Here is a 20736-nt window from a genome sequence, read left to right as displayed (position 1 = left end):
TTTGCTGATGACTGTGTCCAGTTCAGTGTGTAGTGATTGTCTAAATTTCACAAACCACTCACTGCAGTGACTGTGTCTAAACTCCACAAAGTGCTCAATGTAATGACTATATCTAAACTACTCAGTGTAGTGACGGTGTCTAAACCACTCACTGTAATGACTGTATCTAAATGCCACAAACCAACAGGCATTCCTTTGCTGGTTTCTTTGCCATTTTTAGAGAAATGGTGAAAATATTTTCCTCTTCTCAAGAATGGTCCCCTATGTGAATTTTTCTCTAATTCCCACTCCTCTGCTGCATAATAAGTATGTCATGTGATGTATTAGTCATGGTTCTTAGAAATGCCCTTTTCTGTCAGATTTGTGCTTGGGTGAAGCAGGTTTTTTCAGAGGCAAACTGGAGATTAGTGCTGGGATTGGAAACTCTGTGGTTAATGTAAGGGTATCATTTTAGGGCAAGTGTTTTTGAGTGTGTGTTCCTGAAACAACCTGTGTGCTCGGTAAGGAGCCTGCTAAAAGTATTTCGTCCCTGGCCTTCACTACAAAAAACTACAAAAAAGGATATTTCCTTCCTCAGCACTTGTGAGAGTAACTCTACTTTGTTGTTTAATTCAACTAAATTTAAAAAGATCAAAGGACATTTTACAAAACCTAACAGTTGGCGCAATTACTTGCCTTGAGTACTGTTTAATTATGGTAAAGGATATGCCCAGTTTGTTTCATATGCAAAGTACATATGTGAAATATGATGGGCTATGATTGGCTAAATTTCAGTGTGGCTGAGCACTGGTTAGGAGCAGAAGGGGAAGAAAATAGTGGGAGGCCAGGCTACTCAGACAGGGCAGCCACAGCATTGTGTGTGTGTGTGTGTGTGTGTGTGTGTGTGTGTGTGTGTGTGTGTGTGTGTGTGTGTGTGTGTGTGTGTGTGTGTGTGTGTCTAAGAGTCAGTTCATTCTCTATAACAAGAGTCACTCATTTTCACAGGTTGACCCTCCATGCTGTCATTGCCTTTGGTTCACCAGTATGATAGTGAATCAAAAGACAACAGAACCTTTCCAGGCCCCTACTGGGGTGGAGGTCAGTGTAAATACCCCTGTTCCTTTCTTTCAGCAGGAGCGTAACTTCCCTTACAGCTTGAAGAGGCCAGTTTACACTTAAAACACACTACACCACTAATCTCTTCAGTGTGTGAACGCATTCAGAAACATTGCTTTAATACGAATGACCTGGCGTTTGATTTTCTTTTCTTTTTTTTGCCTTGTTAACGGTTCACCTTGCTTGAAGGTAAGTAGTTACATAACTGATCAGACAGTCTGTCACGACATGGGAACAGGAAGTGATTTATCAGCTATTGAGTAATCTTCATTTTGAGCATTTTATTTTAATATATTATTTTCAGTAGTATAATAGTTATGAGATTGCCCATAAATACAGATTTTCAGTATTAGATAAGCCTATACTTTACAAATACTTAAGATTTTGATAAGCTGTGTATGGAATTATAGGCAGTTACGTACTAGGTGATAAATAATTTATCAGTTTATATACTTGTATTTATTTATAAATTTGTATTCTTGTATTTACATTCAACAAACAATCCGTTCAATGTCATTCGCAAGAAAGACTCAATTCTTCCGCCTTGCACTTGTGAAGGCTGCTGAATGGTCAGTGTCAGTGATGCGATTGTGGAGTAGGTCTCTACTCCATGCTTTATGGCACTCCAGAGGAATCCAGGCTCGCTGGTGTCCCGAGAAATACAGCGGTCTCTCATGCCCTTTCCACCCCCCATCTGCCTCTGTTCTTTCCCTTTTCCCTGCTCTACCTCCTCCTTCCACTCACCATTGTCCCTTGTCCTCTGTCTCGTGCTCCCCTCGCTACCATGGGCGGGACTTCTGGTGCAGCGTGAGGGAAGCCAGGAACTCTGCTAGCTAAGGTAATAAGTTCCAGGCTGTCAGCAAGTTTTCATTGCTCCGTTGCGCTCATGCTTGCGAGACACGTAATACGACACTGGTGCCCGGGCATGCGCACGTTCAGGAATATTGACACCCACGCCTTCGTTTCAAGGTCAAACTTCAAAGAAGGAGAAACGGTTTACTAACGTCCACTTTCTCAAACATGTTTTCCATATTTCATTTTTGATACACTTCTAATGTAAATCCTACTTTATTTAATGAATTAACGAATGTCCTGCTGACTTTTATGAACGTACCCAGGTGTTTATTAACTCACATCATGAGAAACTCTTTATGCTACGAATCCATTGTGCTTCTGGGAATATACAGGGCTGCAGGTAAAGGCCTTAGTCCTGCTGAAAGCATTTCCAGGGAATGTTATGACCAATGACCAGAGGGAATACTTAGAAACATTCAGCCAGTTAAAGGTCCTCTTTGAATTTGCTGTCTTTCTACATAAGAAAAGTATCCAATAAAATGAATAATGCTCAATTAATTGTCTTTATAGGGAAGCTAACAAATTGTTGTTAAAATATTTAAATTAAACAGCAGTGCCTCCTTCACACTAGCTAAGGTCCCATAGTGTTATTCAAGTTATTCAAATTTGAGAGCAAGCCTTGGGTGATTTGCATGTCATTAGGCATGTTCCCAAGCGAATGAATCAGTCAGTCAGTATTGTTTTTGCTGAGATTCTCTGAGAGTGGTCCATCACCTCTTTTTAAGTAATGTCAGCTTAAGGTCAGAGCCAGTGTGCTGGTTTGGAATAGAGTCTACATTCTCGGAAAAGGTTTCATTGTTACAAGATGAGCCACTACCTCCTCTTTTTATCCTGAGTGTGGTGAGAGCGTTAGCTAACAAAAGTCTCTAACATAAACCACACAGCCTCTGGTGCCAGTGTTGGATGAGAAGTGGCAGGCTAACCTGCCTTGGCCACATTTAGCTGTTCCATCATTTCTGGTCAAAAACAGAACATAAATTACCAGAAGAGCAATGGAAAAAAGCAAAAATCTTGTCTCTCTCATAGAAAACTTGGTTGGTTTTGATTTTTCATTGTTTTACCTAATATTCTCCAAAATATAGTCCAGTTATTTTAAGTGACTTATGCTTATGTGCATAGGGAAGCTATCAGCCACCATTTTTTAGTTGGTAAGAAGCCAGTTGCTTTGTGAGAGCATTGTGGGAGATGAGAAAGACAAAGTTACACAGAAACAATGGCAGTACTTTGATCCCACATCTCTTTATGAGTGCTTCACTTCTATAGCCTAGCCATGAGTCTTCGTGGCTTGATTGTGTAATGGCGGAGCGGGGGTGGGGTACCAGGGTGTTACTAATCCTGTGCTCTGGGTACCGGCCCATGGAAAGACAATTCCCAGTAGGGCTTTACTCTCACTCCATCTCTGTTCCTGTTTTCATACCAACTGTCGCACTAACACTGCTACCTGTCTCAACTCTCACCCAGTAACCTGCACAAGCCATACCAATACTAGTCCAAAAATATATTTATTAAATGTGTTGATATTATGGTATTATCAGCATATAACATTTAGGTTTTGGTATTTGTTAAATACCTTCGCTATCTGGACACATGATTAGAGGCAAAAAAAAAAATGCGAAATACACTTTTTGTGTTAATTATTAGCACCATATTAAGGACTGAGCTTGGCCAAGTAGCAAAAAAATTGCTTCCTGGAAGTCCTCTCGTCTTTCAAGGTCATTCGCATGCTCATAAACTCTGTTGGCCCTGGAATTTTTTCCAGTGGGACACAAAGTCACCTTGTAGCAGATCCTGTTCTCTCTTGGACTCAATCTCCTCAGACCCCTTATCTGTTAGTAGGATGTGCCTCTCTCAGTAAACACAGGGACGCATTCTTCCACCTTCTTCCCTCTACTTGCAATTTCACAGCTTCTCCTGAGCTGACCTTCTGACTTGTCTGAGACCCCAGTAATATAACAGGTCAGTCTTAGAGACAATGCCCATCTATCTGTGTTAAAGCAGATGTCATGCCCCACCCCACCCCACCCCACCACCACCACTTACATGAACACCATGCAAAATGAAATCAACCAGCAGACTAGTCATTAGCCAGCTAATGCTTAAGGCTGCTGTGAATTACAGCAGGGATTGCTTGTCCTTCGGAAACAGCAGAATTACTAAGCAGCAGCCCAGGAGAAAAATCATCTATTGGACAGGAGCTTCCCTTCTGCATCATGTGATGAGTTTATTACTGGGGTTCAAAGAGCAGCAGCGTCGGGTCTTCTCACACTTGTCTTGGATGTCTCTGACACAGTTCTCATTTGCTGATCTAAGATCTATTTGGAGCGAAAAGCTTGTCCAGATTAGGCCAGTTGTGTTTCATTATGTTTTAGCTAAACCGGTTGATTGATTTGGGTTCTTTTCTGGTTATTTTAGTTGTTTTGTTTTTTTGTTTTTTTTTACTGTGACTTCACAGCTCTCCCTTGTCCTCTACCAGACAGAAACCTCACCTCCCATTCTGGCTGTCTGTGTAGAAACGATGGCTTGTCGTCAAAACTATGTGTGACAGTGGATCAGTGTGTGTGTGTGTGTGTGTGTGGGTGTGTGGGTGGGTGGGTGTGTATGGGTGTGTGTGTGTGTGTGTGTGGGTGGGTGGGTGTGTATGGGTGTGTGTGTGGGTGTGTGTGTTCTACTAACATGAGCATAAACTCCACCACATGCTCCCCTTTTCTTTATACAAATAGGCAGGGATTGCTTCTGAGTGGAGTTGTTCTCCTATAAGCAACGTGATACACCTGCTGCCCTATTCATATAAACACACACACCAGAAAAATGGCATACATCCAAGTTTCTGAAAAAGGTACATGCGGGACACTTTATGCAGAAGCGTCATAGAGCTCTGTCAGGGTAATTTTGTACCCAGTGCACTTTGCTTTACACATTGTGAGAGGGTCAGCCCAACAAAATAAGAGTTCCTAGAATGAAGAAAGGTGTAGGCATATTTGCAAAAATTAGATCAATGTCATAAAACCCATAAGGACTATGTCGAACCTCAGTGCAACATCTAAACCTATTGCAAGCTCATTATTATTTTGTGATTCCACAGAATGTGTGCTGTGTTGTGGGCATACCAAATATAGTTGGTCATGAAAAATGTCTGCAGTAATCCCAATGATACTATACTATTTACCATTCCATCCTATTCAAGATCCACTGTGTCTAACCTTTTACACATATCACACATGGATACAGCTGTACTCACATGAGCAAAAAACTAAAAGTGCCTTTCAGATTCACCTTGCATCAGTTTTTGCACCATGTAGCAACAGATTGTGTAAGTCATTTTGGATGTCTGAGAAAAATGGCTTTACTCAGCAAATAACAAATGTCATATGGAGTTCATCTGTCTGACGTGTTCAGTGTCTGCATGCTTACAGTGCCTCAGAAGAAAGGGTTCTCACAACCAAGCATGTATGATGAAACCATACAGCCACTCTTGCACTATCACATTCTGTTTTGCTCTGCTACCTTGTACTGTGCTGTGCTGTGCTATGCTGTGCTTGTCTGCCTATTGAGAATAAATGGTCATTTTATAAAAAGGTTCTCTAATTGCATCCTTATGTGCGAATATACAGTGTATAATAAAACAGTTCTCCCAATATATGTTCAATTATATGTTATTATATGTTTCTGGTATTCACTATTACTAACTGGCTCAACAGCAGGGCAAAACATTCTCTAGGTCAACAATGCCTTACTTTTTGTCTTTAGTGAAATGTGACTTCTTACTTCAGTGATGAGAAAGTTGTGAAAGAAGATTAGTGTGCCCCCTATCGTTAAGTCTCTACAATTACTATTACTATTGTTCAGCTTCAGTACAGACATAACAAAGGTACAAGACAAAGAGATTAACAGAGCAAAAAAAAACAAAAAAAAACAGCCAGAGTTGAAACAGGGTTGAAAATACACCCCTTGTGGAGTATTTTAGAAGTTGTGAAGATATGGAGAATCGCTTAAAGTGCATTAATGGCCACCTTTCGTTTGCGTGTGCTAACATGTGCAAAATGCTATTTTAGCAACATGTGGTAAGTACTATTTCTCTGAGAAACTTTTTCTTTCTCAGAACTTAGTAGGTTTTCCACTCCACTGAAATGCTGTGAATGGGCCCGATGTCCTTCCATGGTAAAGTCAAATACTGCTGGAAATATCATGTATACTATAAACACCAACCTGATGGTATAAACAGGCAAGAATCTTAATGAATGGACATACATACAAACATAGCACAGAGAGCCTGAGGGTGCACTTATGAGGGCCCAGAGGACATGTGAATCGGCTCCATGATTTTACTACCACACCCGACAGCGACAGACCAAGCCAGTGCATTTCAAGGGCATGACATTCATATGGGGCAAAGTTCTAGTGCACGGGAGAAATTATCACTCCTACTCTCCCTCTTTTCTCTTTCAATCTGTGTGTGTGGTGTGTGTGTGTGTGTGTGTGTGTGTGTGTGTGTGTGTGTGTGTGTGTGTGTGTTTTAAGCCTGACTTTGAACGCACGATGCACTATAAATGATATCCTACACTATAAATGATAGACATAGTATCCTGCACCAATTATGTGCATTAAAAGAGTACTTGAGTAGCCTGAGCTGTTAAGAGTAAGAGTATGTGAATAGTTTCATGTGTTTTCCTGTCCTTTGTATCTTAACAAAGTTAAGCTGTAATGGAGTTCATTTGAACACTTGGATTTATGACTTCATGGAAGCTGGGAGAGAAAGATTAGCCATGTCTGACTTTGTAATGCCATGCTCATTTTTCATACACGGTTCATAGACCACACAGCAGGATAATGGAAGAAATGGTTCTTCAGTGTCTCATCCACTGTTATTAATCTTGTGTTTTTCGGATGCATTTGTACCATTGCATGTCAACGATGATGGAAATTTAGCCAGATGTGAGGCGCATATATATATATATATATATATATATATATGTATGTTCTATGTCCCATGCATGAAGTGCTTTTATGGATATCTTAATGTTAAAGTATGTCTTTAAGCTTTGAATTCAGAATACCTGTCATATAGCTCTCATAGGTATTGTTTCAGATATTGTGAATTACTGTCCTAGTGACTGACGCATTTATTTAATATGGGCTTCCAGTAAACTGGAGGAGCAGCTTCTAGGAGCTTAGTAGGCAACTTCCTTCCTTGCTGAAGTCACGACAGTTTGTTTAAAACAGGCATTATCTTGGCATGAATACAAAGTGTTCTGACATCACAAGAGAGTTAACTTCCTGTGGGACACCACATGTGAGCCAAAGCAAAACTGTGAAAAAAGCTCTCTCTTTGCCAAGCATAAACAAACGCACTAAAATACTTGCTCATACATCTTTTTCTCACCGTTACATCATTTTTGCATCACAGTACATAAGTCCTTCTGTTTAAATTTATGTAGCATTTATGTACATAAATGCTGTTTAAATTTATGTAGCATTATCAAGCAGTTGATATTATCAATCAGATAACTGATGCATGAACTGAATGTAATGAGGCAACAGAATACCAAATTGCTCCAAGTATGTGTAGTATGTTCTTGCACTGTCTCTGCGACAGGAGTGCTAAACAAACCTGACAGTATGACATCACATCTAATTTTCAGCATATCATCTCATAAGACATATAATAGTGTGCAATTTAGATGTCCGAATATGAAAACGCAGAAAAGCGGCCACGTGATTCGTGCCTTTGTGCCACGTGAATGTGACCTTGACCCAGAACAGAAGAGGCCGAGCTGAAGCTGAGAAGATGCTTACGAACCTAATGGAGAGATACTGAGGGATGAGACATAAGCCCCTTTGTTGTGCTCTTGTCTCCGTCTCCTTGGTTACCATTTGTCAACCGGCCTGCAAATGTGCTATCTTATGGACAGAAGTAAGGCAAGGTATTCAGTGAAATTATATATATTGTATATATGAAAAAGCTATGTTGACTTGGGTGTTTGTGTTTATGTATGATGTCTATGTTTGTGTGTCTATATTCTGTGATCTGGGTGTATCTTTCCAAATGGGTGTGTTTGTGTGTGTGTGTGTGTGTGTGTTTGCGTTTGTAAACCTCTGCGTATTTATGCACATACACTGAGAGGTTAATAGCTTGTTTATTTATCATAGACAGGTGAAACGTGTGCGCTGAATTGAAAGCATTTCTCCCAGTTGAAGGAATGCAGTGCTGATAAGGATAGACATAAAGAGTGTAGACAAACTGATGCAGCTCAGAGGCCATTAAAAGAGCAAGTGATGAGTCACTCCGGTTGCCTAGCAACCTTCTTCAGTGGTGCCAGTTATTTAATTGACCTATCAATGGTCTCTCCTACTTCCTTAGATAGTGCTGCCAATATGTCTAATTTAGTCTGGACATCAGGATACACTATGATTTCACCCTGGAACTGAGTGTAACGGAATCTGATTGGTTACAATGTTGTGTTCGTGCTATGGTAGGCCTACTAAAAAAATGCTTTGCTGACAGCCCCTAAAATCCTCCCAAGGGTTAATATGCATGTTTTCCCCTTACCTTTTCTAAACTAAATGGCTATGTTTTATCACAATTGTTTCAACATAGCAGGCATGCAGAAAATTACATGCAGAGAACAAACCTTTGTCATTACAGGCCATGCTTTTCAATGAAGGGCATGCTGGCATAGCAAGCAGCAGAGTGTGTTTCAGAAACGTCTCAGGCATGTGTGCTCCTGTTGGCTGGATGTGTCATGAATGTACCTCCGCCGATTGAGAAAATTGGCTGCACTTACTACTGACAGCGCTAAAGATATTGAAATATATTAAACATATTTGCCCTAGAATAACTACAGTCATGGGATATGGGATTCACATTTGGGAGGAGAAGAGAATTTACTTATATTTTTAAAGCATCCCAATTTAAAACATCTATATAAATACTCTATGTTAAAGTACATAATGTATTTTAAAATAATACATTTTAATGTAGGTTAAAAATTGTCCCTTGCAGAATAGACAAAATTGGATTAAAATCTCTCACTTCTCCCTTTTATATATGCTAATGTACAGTAACTCGATTACATCAAATGATTCTTTAACAGATAATGGGCGAGGTATTTGAGTTGTGAACTGAACTTAATAGTGATAAATATGACACAAAATATTTGTTGTATCAGTCAGACATTTCTGCATACTACTGCACAAAAGAAGACATTAGACCTGAGCACGTGTTTGTGCATACGATTTTACAGTCAAACTGCAATGGACCCAGACACCCCAGAGGAGCTCAAAATGGCAGCGAATGAGGCTACATAAGGACAAGCACAAAGAGCGCAGACACACTGATGCAGTCAATACGCCATCACAAGAGAGGGGGTGATGAGTCATTTTGGTTGCCTGGCAACCCTCTTTACTGGTCGAGGTTTAACTGTCACAATACTCAGACATGGAGAGGCAGGAAAATGTATATATTTTATGGAGAGATTAAAGGCTAATTTTATCTTTACTATCTGATTGGGATTACATTTTATCTAAAATAATGGTAAGTTATTCATGGGCTAAAATTAAATTAGACCTAATGGTGACTTACAACATGCTCATGTTAACGTTGAATTGCTGCTATTATTTTAATATAATAATATTTAATATTATTTTAATTATCTTAATAATGAGAATTCTGATTGTTCAGGTGACTGGTGATTCTACCCCATTAATCTATGTGTCAGTGATACCCAAAAAGGCTTTGCTCATGTGAATTTCTAAGCCTCAGAAAGAGTTTTCACTTTTGAGAATTGAGAAATTGAGATTATTTTAATGGTATTTAATAAATAAATAAATATTTGACAAAACAACAACATTAAAACTGAGAGGTTTCAGTTGGAATGGTTTGCTCTTTTGCAAACTGTATATAGTAATGTGTTTTTGAATAGGATATTACTTATATATAAGAAATTCTAAAATAAATTTGTTCCCATTTTGAAGTGGGAAAGTGTGTTGTCAACGTTCATGTTCTCTAAGCAAATCAACCACGGAGACACGAAGAGCTAGGATTAACGTTACAACTCAATCCCACATCTTGATCAGTCGTGCATGGTGTACACAATCAATCACATTCACCCACATAATGACACAGGGACAATGTGGCAGATGTCACTGCAGAACTCACATCTGAAATCAAGACTAACTTAGTCCCTGAGCCTTTCTCTGTTCAAGATTGGCATATTAAATATTACTCCTTAACCAGAACCCTAGTCTGGAGGCTGGTGGGTCTGGGATTGTTAGACCTCACCGTTGAGCTTCCTCGGGTGTCATGGACTTAATTCAGCAAAACACTGAAGGGAGGTGCCTACCCGACGACTCCTGTAAAGAGTTTGCAAGGTAGAGAATTAGAAGTTTATTATGAGTGAAGTGAGTGGGCTGGGCCCTATGTGAAACCCTAGTGTTTAAGCTCAGGATATTTGACATCTCATCCTGTGTTAAATTTGAATATACCACTTCCATGTTATATTTACAGTCCACTATAAAAAAATGTTTAAAAATGTACTGAGTACTGTACTGTACTGTACTGAGTGTCCAGACTTGTTCTATTCATACTGCACCCAAGGCACCAAATGCATTTTTTCATTTTAGAAAATTCTACATAGCTATGAATAATGGCAATATATGTAACTGGATTTTAATTCAGTAAAGTTACGTAGTGACTAGTATTAGTAGAGTGTCCAATAACGGACAGACAACTGCAGAGTTTAATGTCTTTCCTGGACTATTCCAAATGGTTTAAGTGTTTTTAAAGGCGACCTCCCCGAAACAATGCTGGTTCGGCTGGGAAATTAAATGCATTGGTGAATGGCGCCTTCTTGTGTTGGGCAGGTGCTCTCACACAAACTCCGTCTTCCGCCATTTCAGACGCAAGTTCCGGTTGTGCAGCAGCCATTTTGTCTGTTCATGCAAGTCCACCCCGCACGGTCACGAACAGCAGTTCCCCCCTTAAAAAACATTTGAAAATCTTGCGCCGGATCGTTTTATGAACATTCTATGGAAATCGAGAAAGGTTGAAAAAATACCTTTCTGAAACTTAAGTAAGAAGGGGCCTCTCGTTTCATCTTACGTGGGTTATTTATGCCGTGTACGTGCCACTGATCGGCGCTATGTCGAGCGAGGAGAGCTACTTGGCCATCCAGCGGTATTTGACCGACGAGCGGGAGCCGTACGCGCCGGGCACCCACGGCAACACCAAGAGGAAGATCCGCAAGGCGGCCGCTTGTTACATCGTACGAGACGGGGTCCTCTACTACCAGAGGCGACAGAAGGGCCTGGACGAGTTCACAGAGCTGGAGGTGGTGCTACAGGCCGAGCGGCGGAAGGAACTCATCACCGAGGCGCACGTCAACTCCGGAGGGGAGCACCTCAACCAGCAGCTCACCTGGGAGACCATTTCTCAGAAATACTGGTGGAGAGGTACTCTGGTGCGCGTATTTGCACCGGTTATGTATTGAAATAGAAGCACGCAGTTAGCAGAGTGCTGGCCAGGTGTCTTGGTCAACGCTGCTTTTGTGCTGTCAGTTGGCCGGCGGCTAAGCAGCGTGATGGCTGACACGGTTATCCTTTAACAAAAACCGTGAATATTCGCGACAAACGATAAAGCTATTGAACGATATTTAAATCGTGTCAGCTAAGAGCGCAAATACAGCTCTCTGCCGAGCTAACTAGGCAGAAAAGCGTGGTGATTGTTGACTAAATATGCCAGCCTAGCTCATTAGCCACATTATCTGCTTACAGGAGATTTTTAAGTGTAACTATCATTTGTCTCAGTGTAACGTTTCTTAGTTGCACACAGGTTGTTGCAAACCTTAAGCTTTTGTTTAGAAGTGTCTATCTCAATACCGTAGGCATCCTGAAGCAGGTCAAGGATTACATCAGGGAGTGCCAGTGCCAAAACAAGCAAGACCGGGTGAGGGGAGGCGCTGAGGACGGCCCAGGCCACGCCACTGCTCGGCAGCCAGCTAGACGAAAGCCTACCGCCCGTGTAAGCGAGGAAGAGGATGAAGACGATGATGACGATGAAGATCTCGAGGATGAGTTTAATGCAGCCTTCCATATCAAATCCAAAGGCACCAAAGTTAATAAACACGAGTTGGTCTTTGTGAGTACCTCATGCACAGCAGTTTCTTTTTGCGGTCACCGATAAATGTTTTAAAGCAGCAGAGGCTATAGCATCTAAATTTCTTTAAAACACCAGAGGTCCTAAAGTCTATAATACTAAGAAAGTAAATGTTTCTTGGTCATGTTGGTTGCCGTTTCATGAATGCAAAAGACTGCAGAATGGGGCTTCACTGCTGGAGCTGAAGTTTCACTTGGCTTTACTGAAACTGATTTTGTCTCTTGTGATATAGGTGGACAGTAAAGGTGTTGTGAAGCAGTTCCTGCCCAAACACGGACAAACCACACTGGACAAGCTGAATCAGCAGCGTCTCAATAACCAGTTCTGTGACATCACTCTCCTCATCGAGGGCGAAGAGCACCGAGCGCACAAAGCTGTCCTGGCTTCTTGTAGCGACTATTTCTATGAGCTCTTCATTGAGAAAGGTGCCGTAGCAAGCCATGAAGCTGTGGTCGACCTCTCTGGTAAGGAGTATAAAGGAGAGGTTGCTTAAAATACAACATGACTACTTTGAGTCGGGTGAAGTTATAAATGTTTTGACTCTGTACTGCGCTGGATGCAGCATCCATGGTCAGAAACTGAGCTCTGTTTTTGTATTCATTTTGGGTTTATATCATGTTTTGTATATCATTGTCTCGTTTTGTAGCCTGTCTGAGGTTCTGGGTGAAGGAGTGCCCCTCAGTAAACCCCTGAAGCTAGGGATTGATGGATGGCTAGCCGTTCTCAGCCGTTTTTAAAAGCACAGTGATAATTGTTGCAGTTTGGTTTGGAATTAACTTAAAAAGCATTCATTTATAATAATTTATAAACCTCAAAGATTAATAGCATTTAAAATCTAGTTGCTGTTTTACTAAGCAGAACTACTTCTGTAGAGAAAATGTGTATTTTTCATGCTTTATGATTTGATTGCTTTTGAGATGCATCTCTGTAAGTGTTGAAATGCACTATACATATAATTGTTATTGTTTATTGTTTTGTTGTTGTTGTGCTAATACACAGTAGTAAGTCACTGTGTTGGATTCTCTCGTGCCTTTGCTTCTATGACAGGGTTCAGCAAAGCCAGCTTCCTGCCACTGCTCGAGTTTGCCTATACCTCCCAGCTGACCTTCAACTTCTGCGTGATGGCGGAGGTCGCCACCCTGGCTCGCCACCTGCTAATGCCTGAGGTGCTGCAGATCTGTGAGTCGGTGCACAAGAAGGTGGAGGAGCAGAAGCTGATGGTGTACCATCGAGGAGACGTCCACACGGTGGTGGCCAGCCAAGTTATGAGCTCTCAGCCAGTCGCTCCTGTGGAGTCTGAGACATTCATGGTGGCCATGCAGAGTGAAGGCCAGGCAGTGGTCGGCCACGCGGCACCGCATGAAGGTGGGCAGTCGATCGCTGTTATCACGGGTGAGGATGGGACAGCTGAATCTCTGGCTTTGCTGGCTGGAGCAACGGTGGATGGAGAGACAATGACTGTAGTGACACACAGTGGACATGCTGTCACGGCTGAGTCCCTGGCTATGGTGGCCCACAGCAACCAAGCCGAAGAGGCTGAGACCATGACTGTGGTCACTCACTCTGGGCAAGCTGGCTCAAGCGAGTCCCTTGCTGTGGTTCAGGCCTGCTGGACAGTGGAAGAGCCACAGTTAGGAGACACCCCGCTAGTAGAGAGCATGGAGCCTAGTGCTTTTCTTATTAGTGTGGACCCAGGCAAGCTGGCTCCCACAGAGAAGGTCCACCCAGCTGCAGTGTCTGATCCTGTTGTCCATGAGGAGCCAGTGGCTCAGATCTTGGAGGCGCCACCTCAGGTGGAGCCAGCTGCACCACCACCAGCACCACCAGTCCCTGTACCTCAGAAAAGGCGGCCAGGCAGACCCCCTAAGGCAAAGCAAGCACCTCCTCTTCCACCTCCAAAAGATGAACCGGTGGAGATGGCGGATGCTGAGAGTGGCTCAGCTGCAGGAGAAGAGGAGGAGAAGAAAGAAGAGAAGGAAAGCATCGACCTTAATAAGAGGTTCCTGAGGAAGCGCTCAATGAGACAAGGAGGTTACGTTCGTCTCCATATGGGGCTTGAGACCGAGGAGGAGGAGGAGGAGGAGGAGGAAGCATCAAACACTATGAAGGTATGAGTGCAGTTCAGATCTAACGCCATACGTAAATATGAATTTGTAATGATATGAATTTTGTAGAGCTTGTGTACATTTGTTCTTTTGAAAGACTTTGGAGAGGTATTGCAGTTGAGATGTTACTGGGTTATTTGTGGTCAATTACATATAATTCATGTGTAGGATCTTTCAGGTTGGCAGTTTAAATTTATTCTGGCTCTGTTGTCAGATGCCCCAGAAGCTGGTAAGGAGAGGACGCGTGGCCCAGTCAGTAAAGAGGCGTCCAGCTGATTCTTTGGAGACTGGGCCCGAGATTGAGCCCGCCTCTGACGGCATGAAGGCATTGGCTGACGGGGTGGAGGAGGCGGAGCCTGTGGAAGAAGGGGTGGGGCAGGAGAAGCCCGTGGGAACAGTGGATGGAGAGCATACATGTAGCGAGTGCGGGATGGTGTTCCAGAGACGCTACGCTCTCATCATGCACACACTGAAGCACGAAAAGTCACGCGGCTTCAAGTGCACTGTACGTTCATGTTGGCTTGGATGAAAACATATCACCCGTGCTCTAGTTTTTCCTGTGTATTTTAGCAGTATGTGTGTCTGTGTGTGTGTGTTTTTATATATATATATATATATATATATATATATATATATATATATATATATATATATATATATATATATATATATATATATATATATATATATATATACACACACATACACACACACACACACACACACACAATCTTAGCCCTCTTCCTGTACCTTCTGTCAATATGCATATGTACGTGTTCATTTAGTGTTCATTATATAGTGTGTGTGAGTGTAAGGGCAATAGTGACCACCTCTCTCCTCTCTTTGTCTAGCTGTGCAATAAAGAGTTCCAGTACGCTGCCTCTCTCCGTGCTCACTTGGCCCGTCACAAACACCAGAGGGCATCATCAAGCCGCGGCCTGGCTGCTGATGACCCAGAGGGGCTGGTGGGGCCAGCTAGGGGGCGCACCAAACGTGAGTTTGTGTGCGATATCTGTGGCAAGACGCTGCCTAAGCTGTACTCTCTCCGAATCCACATGCTGAACCACACGGGCGTGAGGCCACACGCCTGCCGCCTGTGCGGGAAGAGCTTTGCCACCAAGCACAGCCTGAAGATGCACCGGGCACTGCACGACTCGGCCAAGCGCTTCCACTGCACGGTGTGCGCAAAGAGCTTCGTCACGAAGAGGAGCCTGGAGGAACACACCAGCATCCACACAGGCATGCTTGCGTGCACACACATGTACACCCTCACTTACCCTTACCTGAGCGTTTGAACATATTTCCCCTGTGCAGGGATCTCGGTACAGTTTTGTGAGTAGCTGACATGTATACACCTTCACATGTATACAGAAGGTTGGGAGCAGTACCTGTTTCTATGTGCTCCTGAAGATGGAAAGATCTTCAGCAGTAGCTCAGTGAAATTTCATTGGGGAAGATCTCTTCATTTCAAAGTGTATGGGTTTCCAAGCAGTGAAGCTGCTTTAAAAGTTTGGCCTGTGGCTAGTTCAGAGGCTCGGTTCCTGTGCTGTAGGCATCGATGGTGCTATACCACAGGCTAGGTTCAGACAGTGGGTGAAAGGTGGTGATTACCATCGTCATGGACACAAGGCGCGAGAAATACCTTTCGTGTAACTATTCGTGTAAGTCATGAAACTACTTTCCACTAATGTATATCTGTGTATTTTTTCATTTGACAGGTGAATCTAAATACTTATGCACGACATGTGGAGCGTCATTCCATCGGGCATCCGGACTGAGCAAACACTTGAAAAAACACCAGCCTAAACCCGTGGTCCGTGCATTCCAATGTTCCCAGTGAGTACCCACTCCTTTGGCAGCTTCATACACACTCTCACAAACACATACTGGCGAGCTGTTTGTTCAGCACTTCTTTTACCTGAGACTGGTTAGACTCGCATGGGGGAAAACATGCGCACGCGCGCACGCACACACACTCGTTGAACGTTCTCACCTGGGAGCCTGTGGGCCGCCCGTGTTGTGTTGCCGCTCCACAGCTGTGACAAGAGCTTCTACGAGGCGAAGGACCTGCAGCAGCACATGAATAAGCACCTGGGACTGAAGCCTTTCCAGTGTCAGGTGTGTGGGAAGTGCTACAGCTGGAAGAAGGACTGGTACTCGCACGTCAAATCGCACACTGTGGCAGAACCGTACAGGTCCGAGTCAAAACCTTCCACAATCATATTTACTAACCTTGTGTGGTACCAGTGAAAAGTTTTGAATGCATGCTCTTTTATGTTTTGCCATTTTTTCCATGTTTTACAATAATAGTGAAGACATCAAAACTATGAAATAACACTTAATTAATAGTTGTTTATGCTGTGGCCAAACCATTCAAAACTGTTTCCCAAGTTCTCACACATGCTGAGTGACTAATGGTTCAAGTAACATCAACTTGTTGGAGGAAATTGTCTTTAAGATGATGAAATGCATGTTTGTGCATCCATGTGCTTGCATGTTTGTGCGTGCGTGCGTGTGTGCTTGTTAATTTGTCAGGTGTAACGTGTGTGGTAAGGAGTTCTTTGAGAAGGCTCTGTTCAGGAGACACGTGAAGAAGGCCACCCACGGAAAAAAGGGCCGGGTGAAGCAGAACCTGGAGAGAGAGTGTGAACACTGTGGCAGGAAGTTCACCCAGCTCAGGGAGTACCGCCGTCATATGAACAACCACCAAGGTGAGCACGCAAACACACCCACATACACCCACAGCCCTACTCTTTATCTTGCTTGATAAATACAGTCAGAGTGCAAACGGATGGGCTTTGTGTGGTTTTTTTTTTTTTTTTTTCCCCCATTTTAATGCATTATTTCAGAGGAAATAATTTAGTTTTAATGCAGTCTTTAAGAGGAAATCTATCCTATGCCATTGTAAGATCACCTTGCAGTGCAAAGCTTTGCCTCTAGGTGGCACACCAGTCTCTTTCTCTTAGCAGCTGTTGAGCAATTAACATGAATATATCTATTCCTGACTAATTCTTCTCAAGAGAGATTTTCTACATAATTGCTGGCATAGACATTCCGCATGGTGAATTTGTGAGATCTGGGGAATCACAAGAGGTAATCGGAGGTGGTCTGCAGAGGTGTAGGTTTTATACTGCATGTGGAATGTGTGAACATCCACATTCAATTCTAACACATATGCCTTTGGAAATTGCACACACAACCAGTATTATTAACATTTGTAAAATGTTGTAAAAGGGAAAGGTGGCATGGGTCACAATGTCTTTGTTTAAAAAAAAAAAATAAAAATAAAAAGTTATAAATGTTCAATAGACTCCTTCTTTAAGTCTGCAGCTACCACAATGATATTTTGACATAATTATATGATGAAGAGATATATTAATGTGACACAGACCCCAGAATTTAACTTCAGTCTGCTGTTCTCTCTTGGCAGCCTAAATCAGGATCTTTTAATGCCCGATGTGCTGTGATGGTGCACACAACCACACTGCCCAATGACTTTGCATGCAGCATTAGCCTTCAATTCAAATTCATTTATGCCATTTAACAGTTTGTGATGGTGGTATTGACCATCACTGTGCGGAGGACCACCCTCTGTTGCAGCACCTGACAATGCATCAACACCTCTCGTCTGTCTTCCCCTTCTTCCGTTAGGCGTTCACTGGCAAGAGTTGGCGAGATTAACTCGATAAACATCTGCTTCCTTTTCCTTGGCTTTCAGTTCTTAATTCTACTATTGCTGTAGCAATCGCTGATTGTTTACTGGTCTTGGAAAACAGGAAAGCTGTTTGTTTTATTTACTTGTGGATTATCTAGAGTTTATATAAATTATACTTCTAGACAAACTAGACAGGGCACTTTGTCTTAATTCATTTTTGGAGTCAGGTTCACATGGGTGTATGAACAGAGCCATTTCCAAAAGGCCTTTATGACAATTCGATGAACTTCCGAGCATTTCATAATCTGATGTGGCACAGGTGTACAAAATGTGTCAAAGGTATGACGTTTTTAGGATGAATATGAAAATATTCTTGTAGTAGCCCTAGTGGCGGAACCAACACCAGTGCCTGTTTCATTTTGTTGGTCAGTCACCATGGGCAACTAGCAATCTTAATAGTTGCTACAGCTTTGAAATTAACTTATTTTCACAGCTGTCAAAAACACTTAATACTGACAGAAAATATATTTAGAATGCAATGGTTGCTAGGGGAGTCTGACCTCTACTTACTACTTAGTATCTCTATACTAAACTCTTGAAGATGAGAAACACAAAGATACTGATAACATAAAAGCGTGAATTTTGTGCAATAGCCTGTTGAGTTTTGGCTCAATATGTTGCACTTCATTCGCTTATTGTTCATCAGTTTATCCAGATCTGGCCTTTAGACTTTGTTCATCATAATTTTGCAATTCAAGTGCTTTAAAGTACCAGTTGCTATGGGTGCTATGTTTAAAGCAAGTAAGGAGTGTGTTACTGTGCTAAGATGGTTTACCATCACTGGGCTACCTTTTGATGTGGTTGTAGTGATGGAAGCTGGAGCATCAAAATGTTTTGCACAAAATAAAGGTAATGTAATGAATGTATAATAATTGTCACTTCAATAAGGCTTTCTCCATTGTCCAACTTCTCCCTGCCTGTAGGCGTAAAGCCCTTCGAGTGTCTGACGTGTGGGGTGGCATGGGCTGATGCCCGTTCTCTAAAGCGTCACGTGCGCACTCACACGGGCGAGCGCCCCTACGTGTGTCCTCTGTGCCAGGAGGCGCACATCGATGCCCGGACCCTGCGCAAGCACATAACAAAGTACCACGGGGACCACCTGCCTGGTAAGATCATGTTGGAGAAGGACACACTGCAGTTCCACAACCAGGGCACGCAGGTGGAGCACGCCGTCAGCATCCTGAGCCCCGAGCTACCGCCTGAGCTGTGCCCATCGCAGCCGCCCCCTGTCGAGGAGATCGAGACGGTCCTCATCACCGAGGAGACCGTGGAGGCAGTGGAGGCTGTGCAGGCTGTTACCGAGGGGGCCGCCATGACGACGCTCTCCGACCAGAGCATCATGCAGGTGGTGAACTATGTCCTGGCACAGCAGGCCGGGGTAAAGGCGGAGGAAGCCGCCGATATCATCCAGACCATGGAGGTGGAGGTGGCCCATGTAGCAGAGGTGGAGTGAAGGGGAGTGGACAGGCTTCAAGTGTACCTTAACGGGAAAAGACTGGATCAGCAGTGTGGCGGTGTGTGTGACGTCTTAGATGGTAGCACTCAAGTGAACTCATTGCCTCCACTGTGCTTTGACGCAGACAGAATGTAAAGAAGTTGCGTGTTTATTTTTGTTGTAAAATATAAAATTGACACAAAGAACGTTTGTTTATGGCTCTCCACTCTTTTGCTGGAGTGCATGTACCCGCTGCTTCACCTAGCAGTGTGTGTGTATGTGATGTGTATAATGTACATACAAAAATATATAGTCTGGTTAACATGCCAATAATTTACAATATAATGCAGCACAAAACTCAATAGAATGTCAGCTCTTATGTACAAAAATAGCTTTTTTTAACCAGTTGGTTAAAATTTCTATGCATAAAGGATGGGTAGTTTTTGGGTCCTTTTTTGAGTTGAGATTTTGAAACCCTTGTCATACCTTGTGGTGGGACAATCTGGCTGGTGGTTGCCTGTGTTTTAGCGTGGTACAAGCAGATCTTGTGATTCAGTGAAGATAACCAAATAAAAGTTTTTTGGCAGGGTAAGCCACATACTGTGTATGTAATTTGACTTTTTTAAAACTCAACGACAAACAGATGTTTTTCTTATGATTAAGTGTACACCTCTGACAGAATTTCAGTGTTACATAACCAGTAATAGTAATTTATGCAGGTAGCAGTGTCTTGGAAATGTCTTGGGAAACGCTGATGTATCCAAGAGATAAAAACTGGTTACTTTTAATCATAAAAATCCTTAACTGCTGTTTTGTTTTCTACAAGAATGGCAAGAACACTGCTAAAAAAGCCTGAAACTTGGCCTTCAACAAAAATAAATGCATGCATTAAACTTTTACATAAGCTTGATAAATCAGTAAATAATTTCCTTTGAATTCAATTTACTTATAACTTGCTATTAAGTGACCTGCCGTCAATGAACTTCCAACGTCTTTCAAAGGATCCACTGGAAGAATTTAATATAACTTGTTAAATACATCGTTACCTCATTTGGGAGTTTAATCTGTGGTTGCCTTTTTGTTAATAAGTCCTACCCACATTTGTTTTTGTAGTGAAGAAATTGTTCGTAAAACGTTTTTTAAATGGGCCACAAACTTGTCCTAAGTAGTGCAATTTATGCAACTGCCAAATGTTTCTCCAGGCCATGTAAAAATTAGCCGACCGACTCAACAGAAAATAAAATGTGATCTTGAAAATATGTAGAAAACATTTGGTTTTCCTATAAACATAGATCTACAAGTCGTGCATATTCTATAATAAGCATACCCCTCAGCTGAGATCCATAACCAATGCTCCAAGGCCTAAAGGTAAGATGCATGC

General features: G+C 42.4%; 1 protein-coding gene across 1 annotated transcript; it reads left to right on the top strand.

Annotated features, from left to right (window-relative positions):
- The first annotated feature begins 10866 nt into the window (after positions 1-10866).
- Positions 10867-19947, top strand: zbtb11 (zinc finger and BTB domain containing 11). Its single transcript, XM_027000664.2, has 10 exons — positions 10867-11397; positions 11829-12082; positions 12333-12564; positions 13148-14208; positions 14420-14710; positions 15057-15444; positions 15924-16041; positions 16242-16400; positions 16741-16916; positions 18844-19947. The coding sequence occupies exons 1-10, from the start codon at positions 11088-11090 to the stop codon at positions 19371-19373; spliced, it is 3519 nt and encodes a 1172-aa protein (XP_026856465.2). The 5' UTR covers positions 10867-11087; the 3' UTR covers positions 19374-19947.
- Positions 19948-20736: the final 789 nt, after the last annotated feature.

The sequence above is a fragment of the Electrophorus electricus genome, chromosome 3 (assembly GCF_013358815.1).
Source record: "Electrophorus electricus isolate fEleEle1 chromosome 3, fEleEle1.pri, whole genome shotgun sequence".
Classification (NCBI taxonomy): Eukaryota; Metazoa; Chordata; class Actinopteri; order Gymnotiformes; family Gymnotidae; genus Electrophorus; species Electrophorus electricus.
Note: the sequence above shows the minus strand (reverse complement) of the source record. Positions and strands in the feature narration are given on the sequence as shown.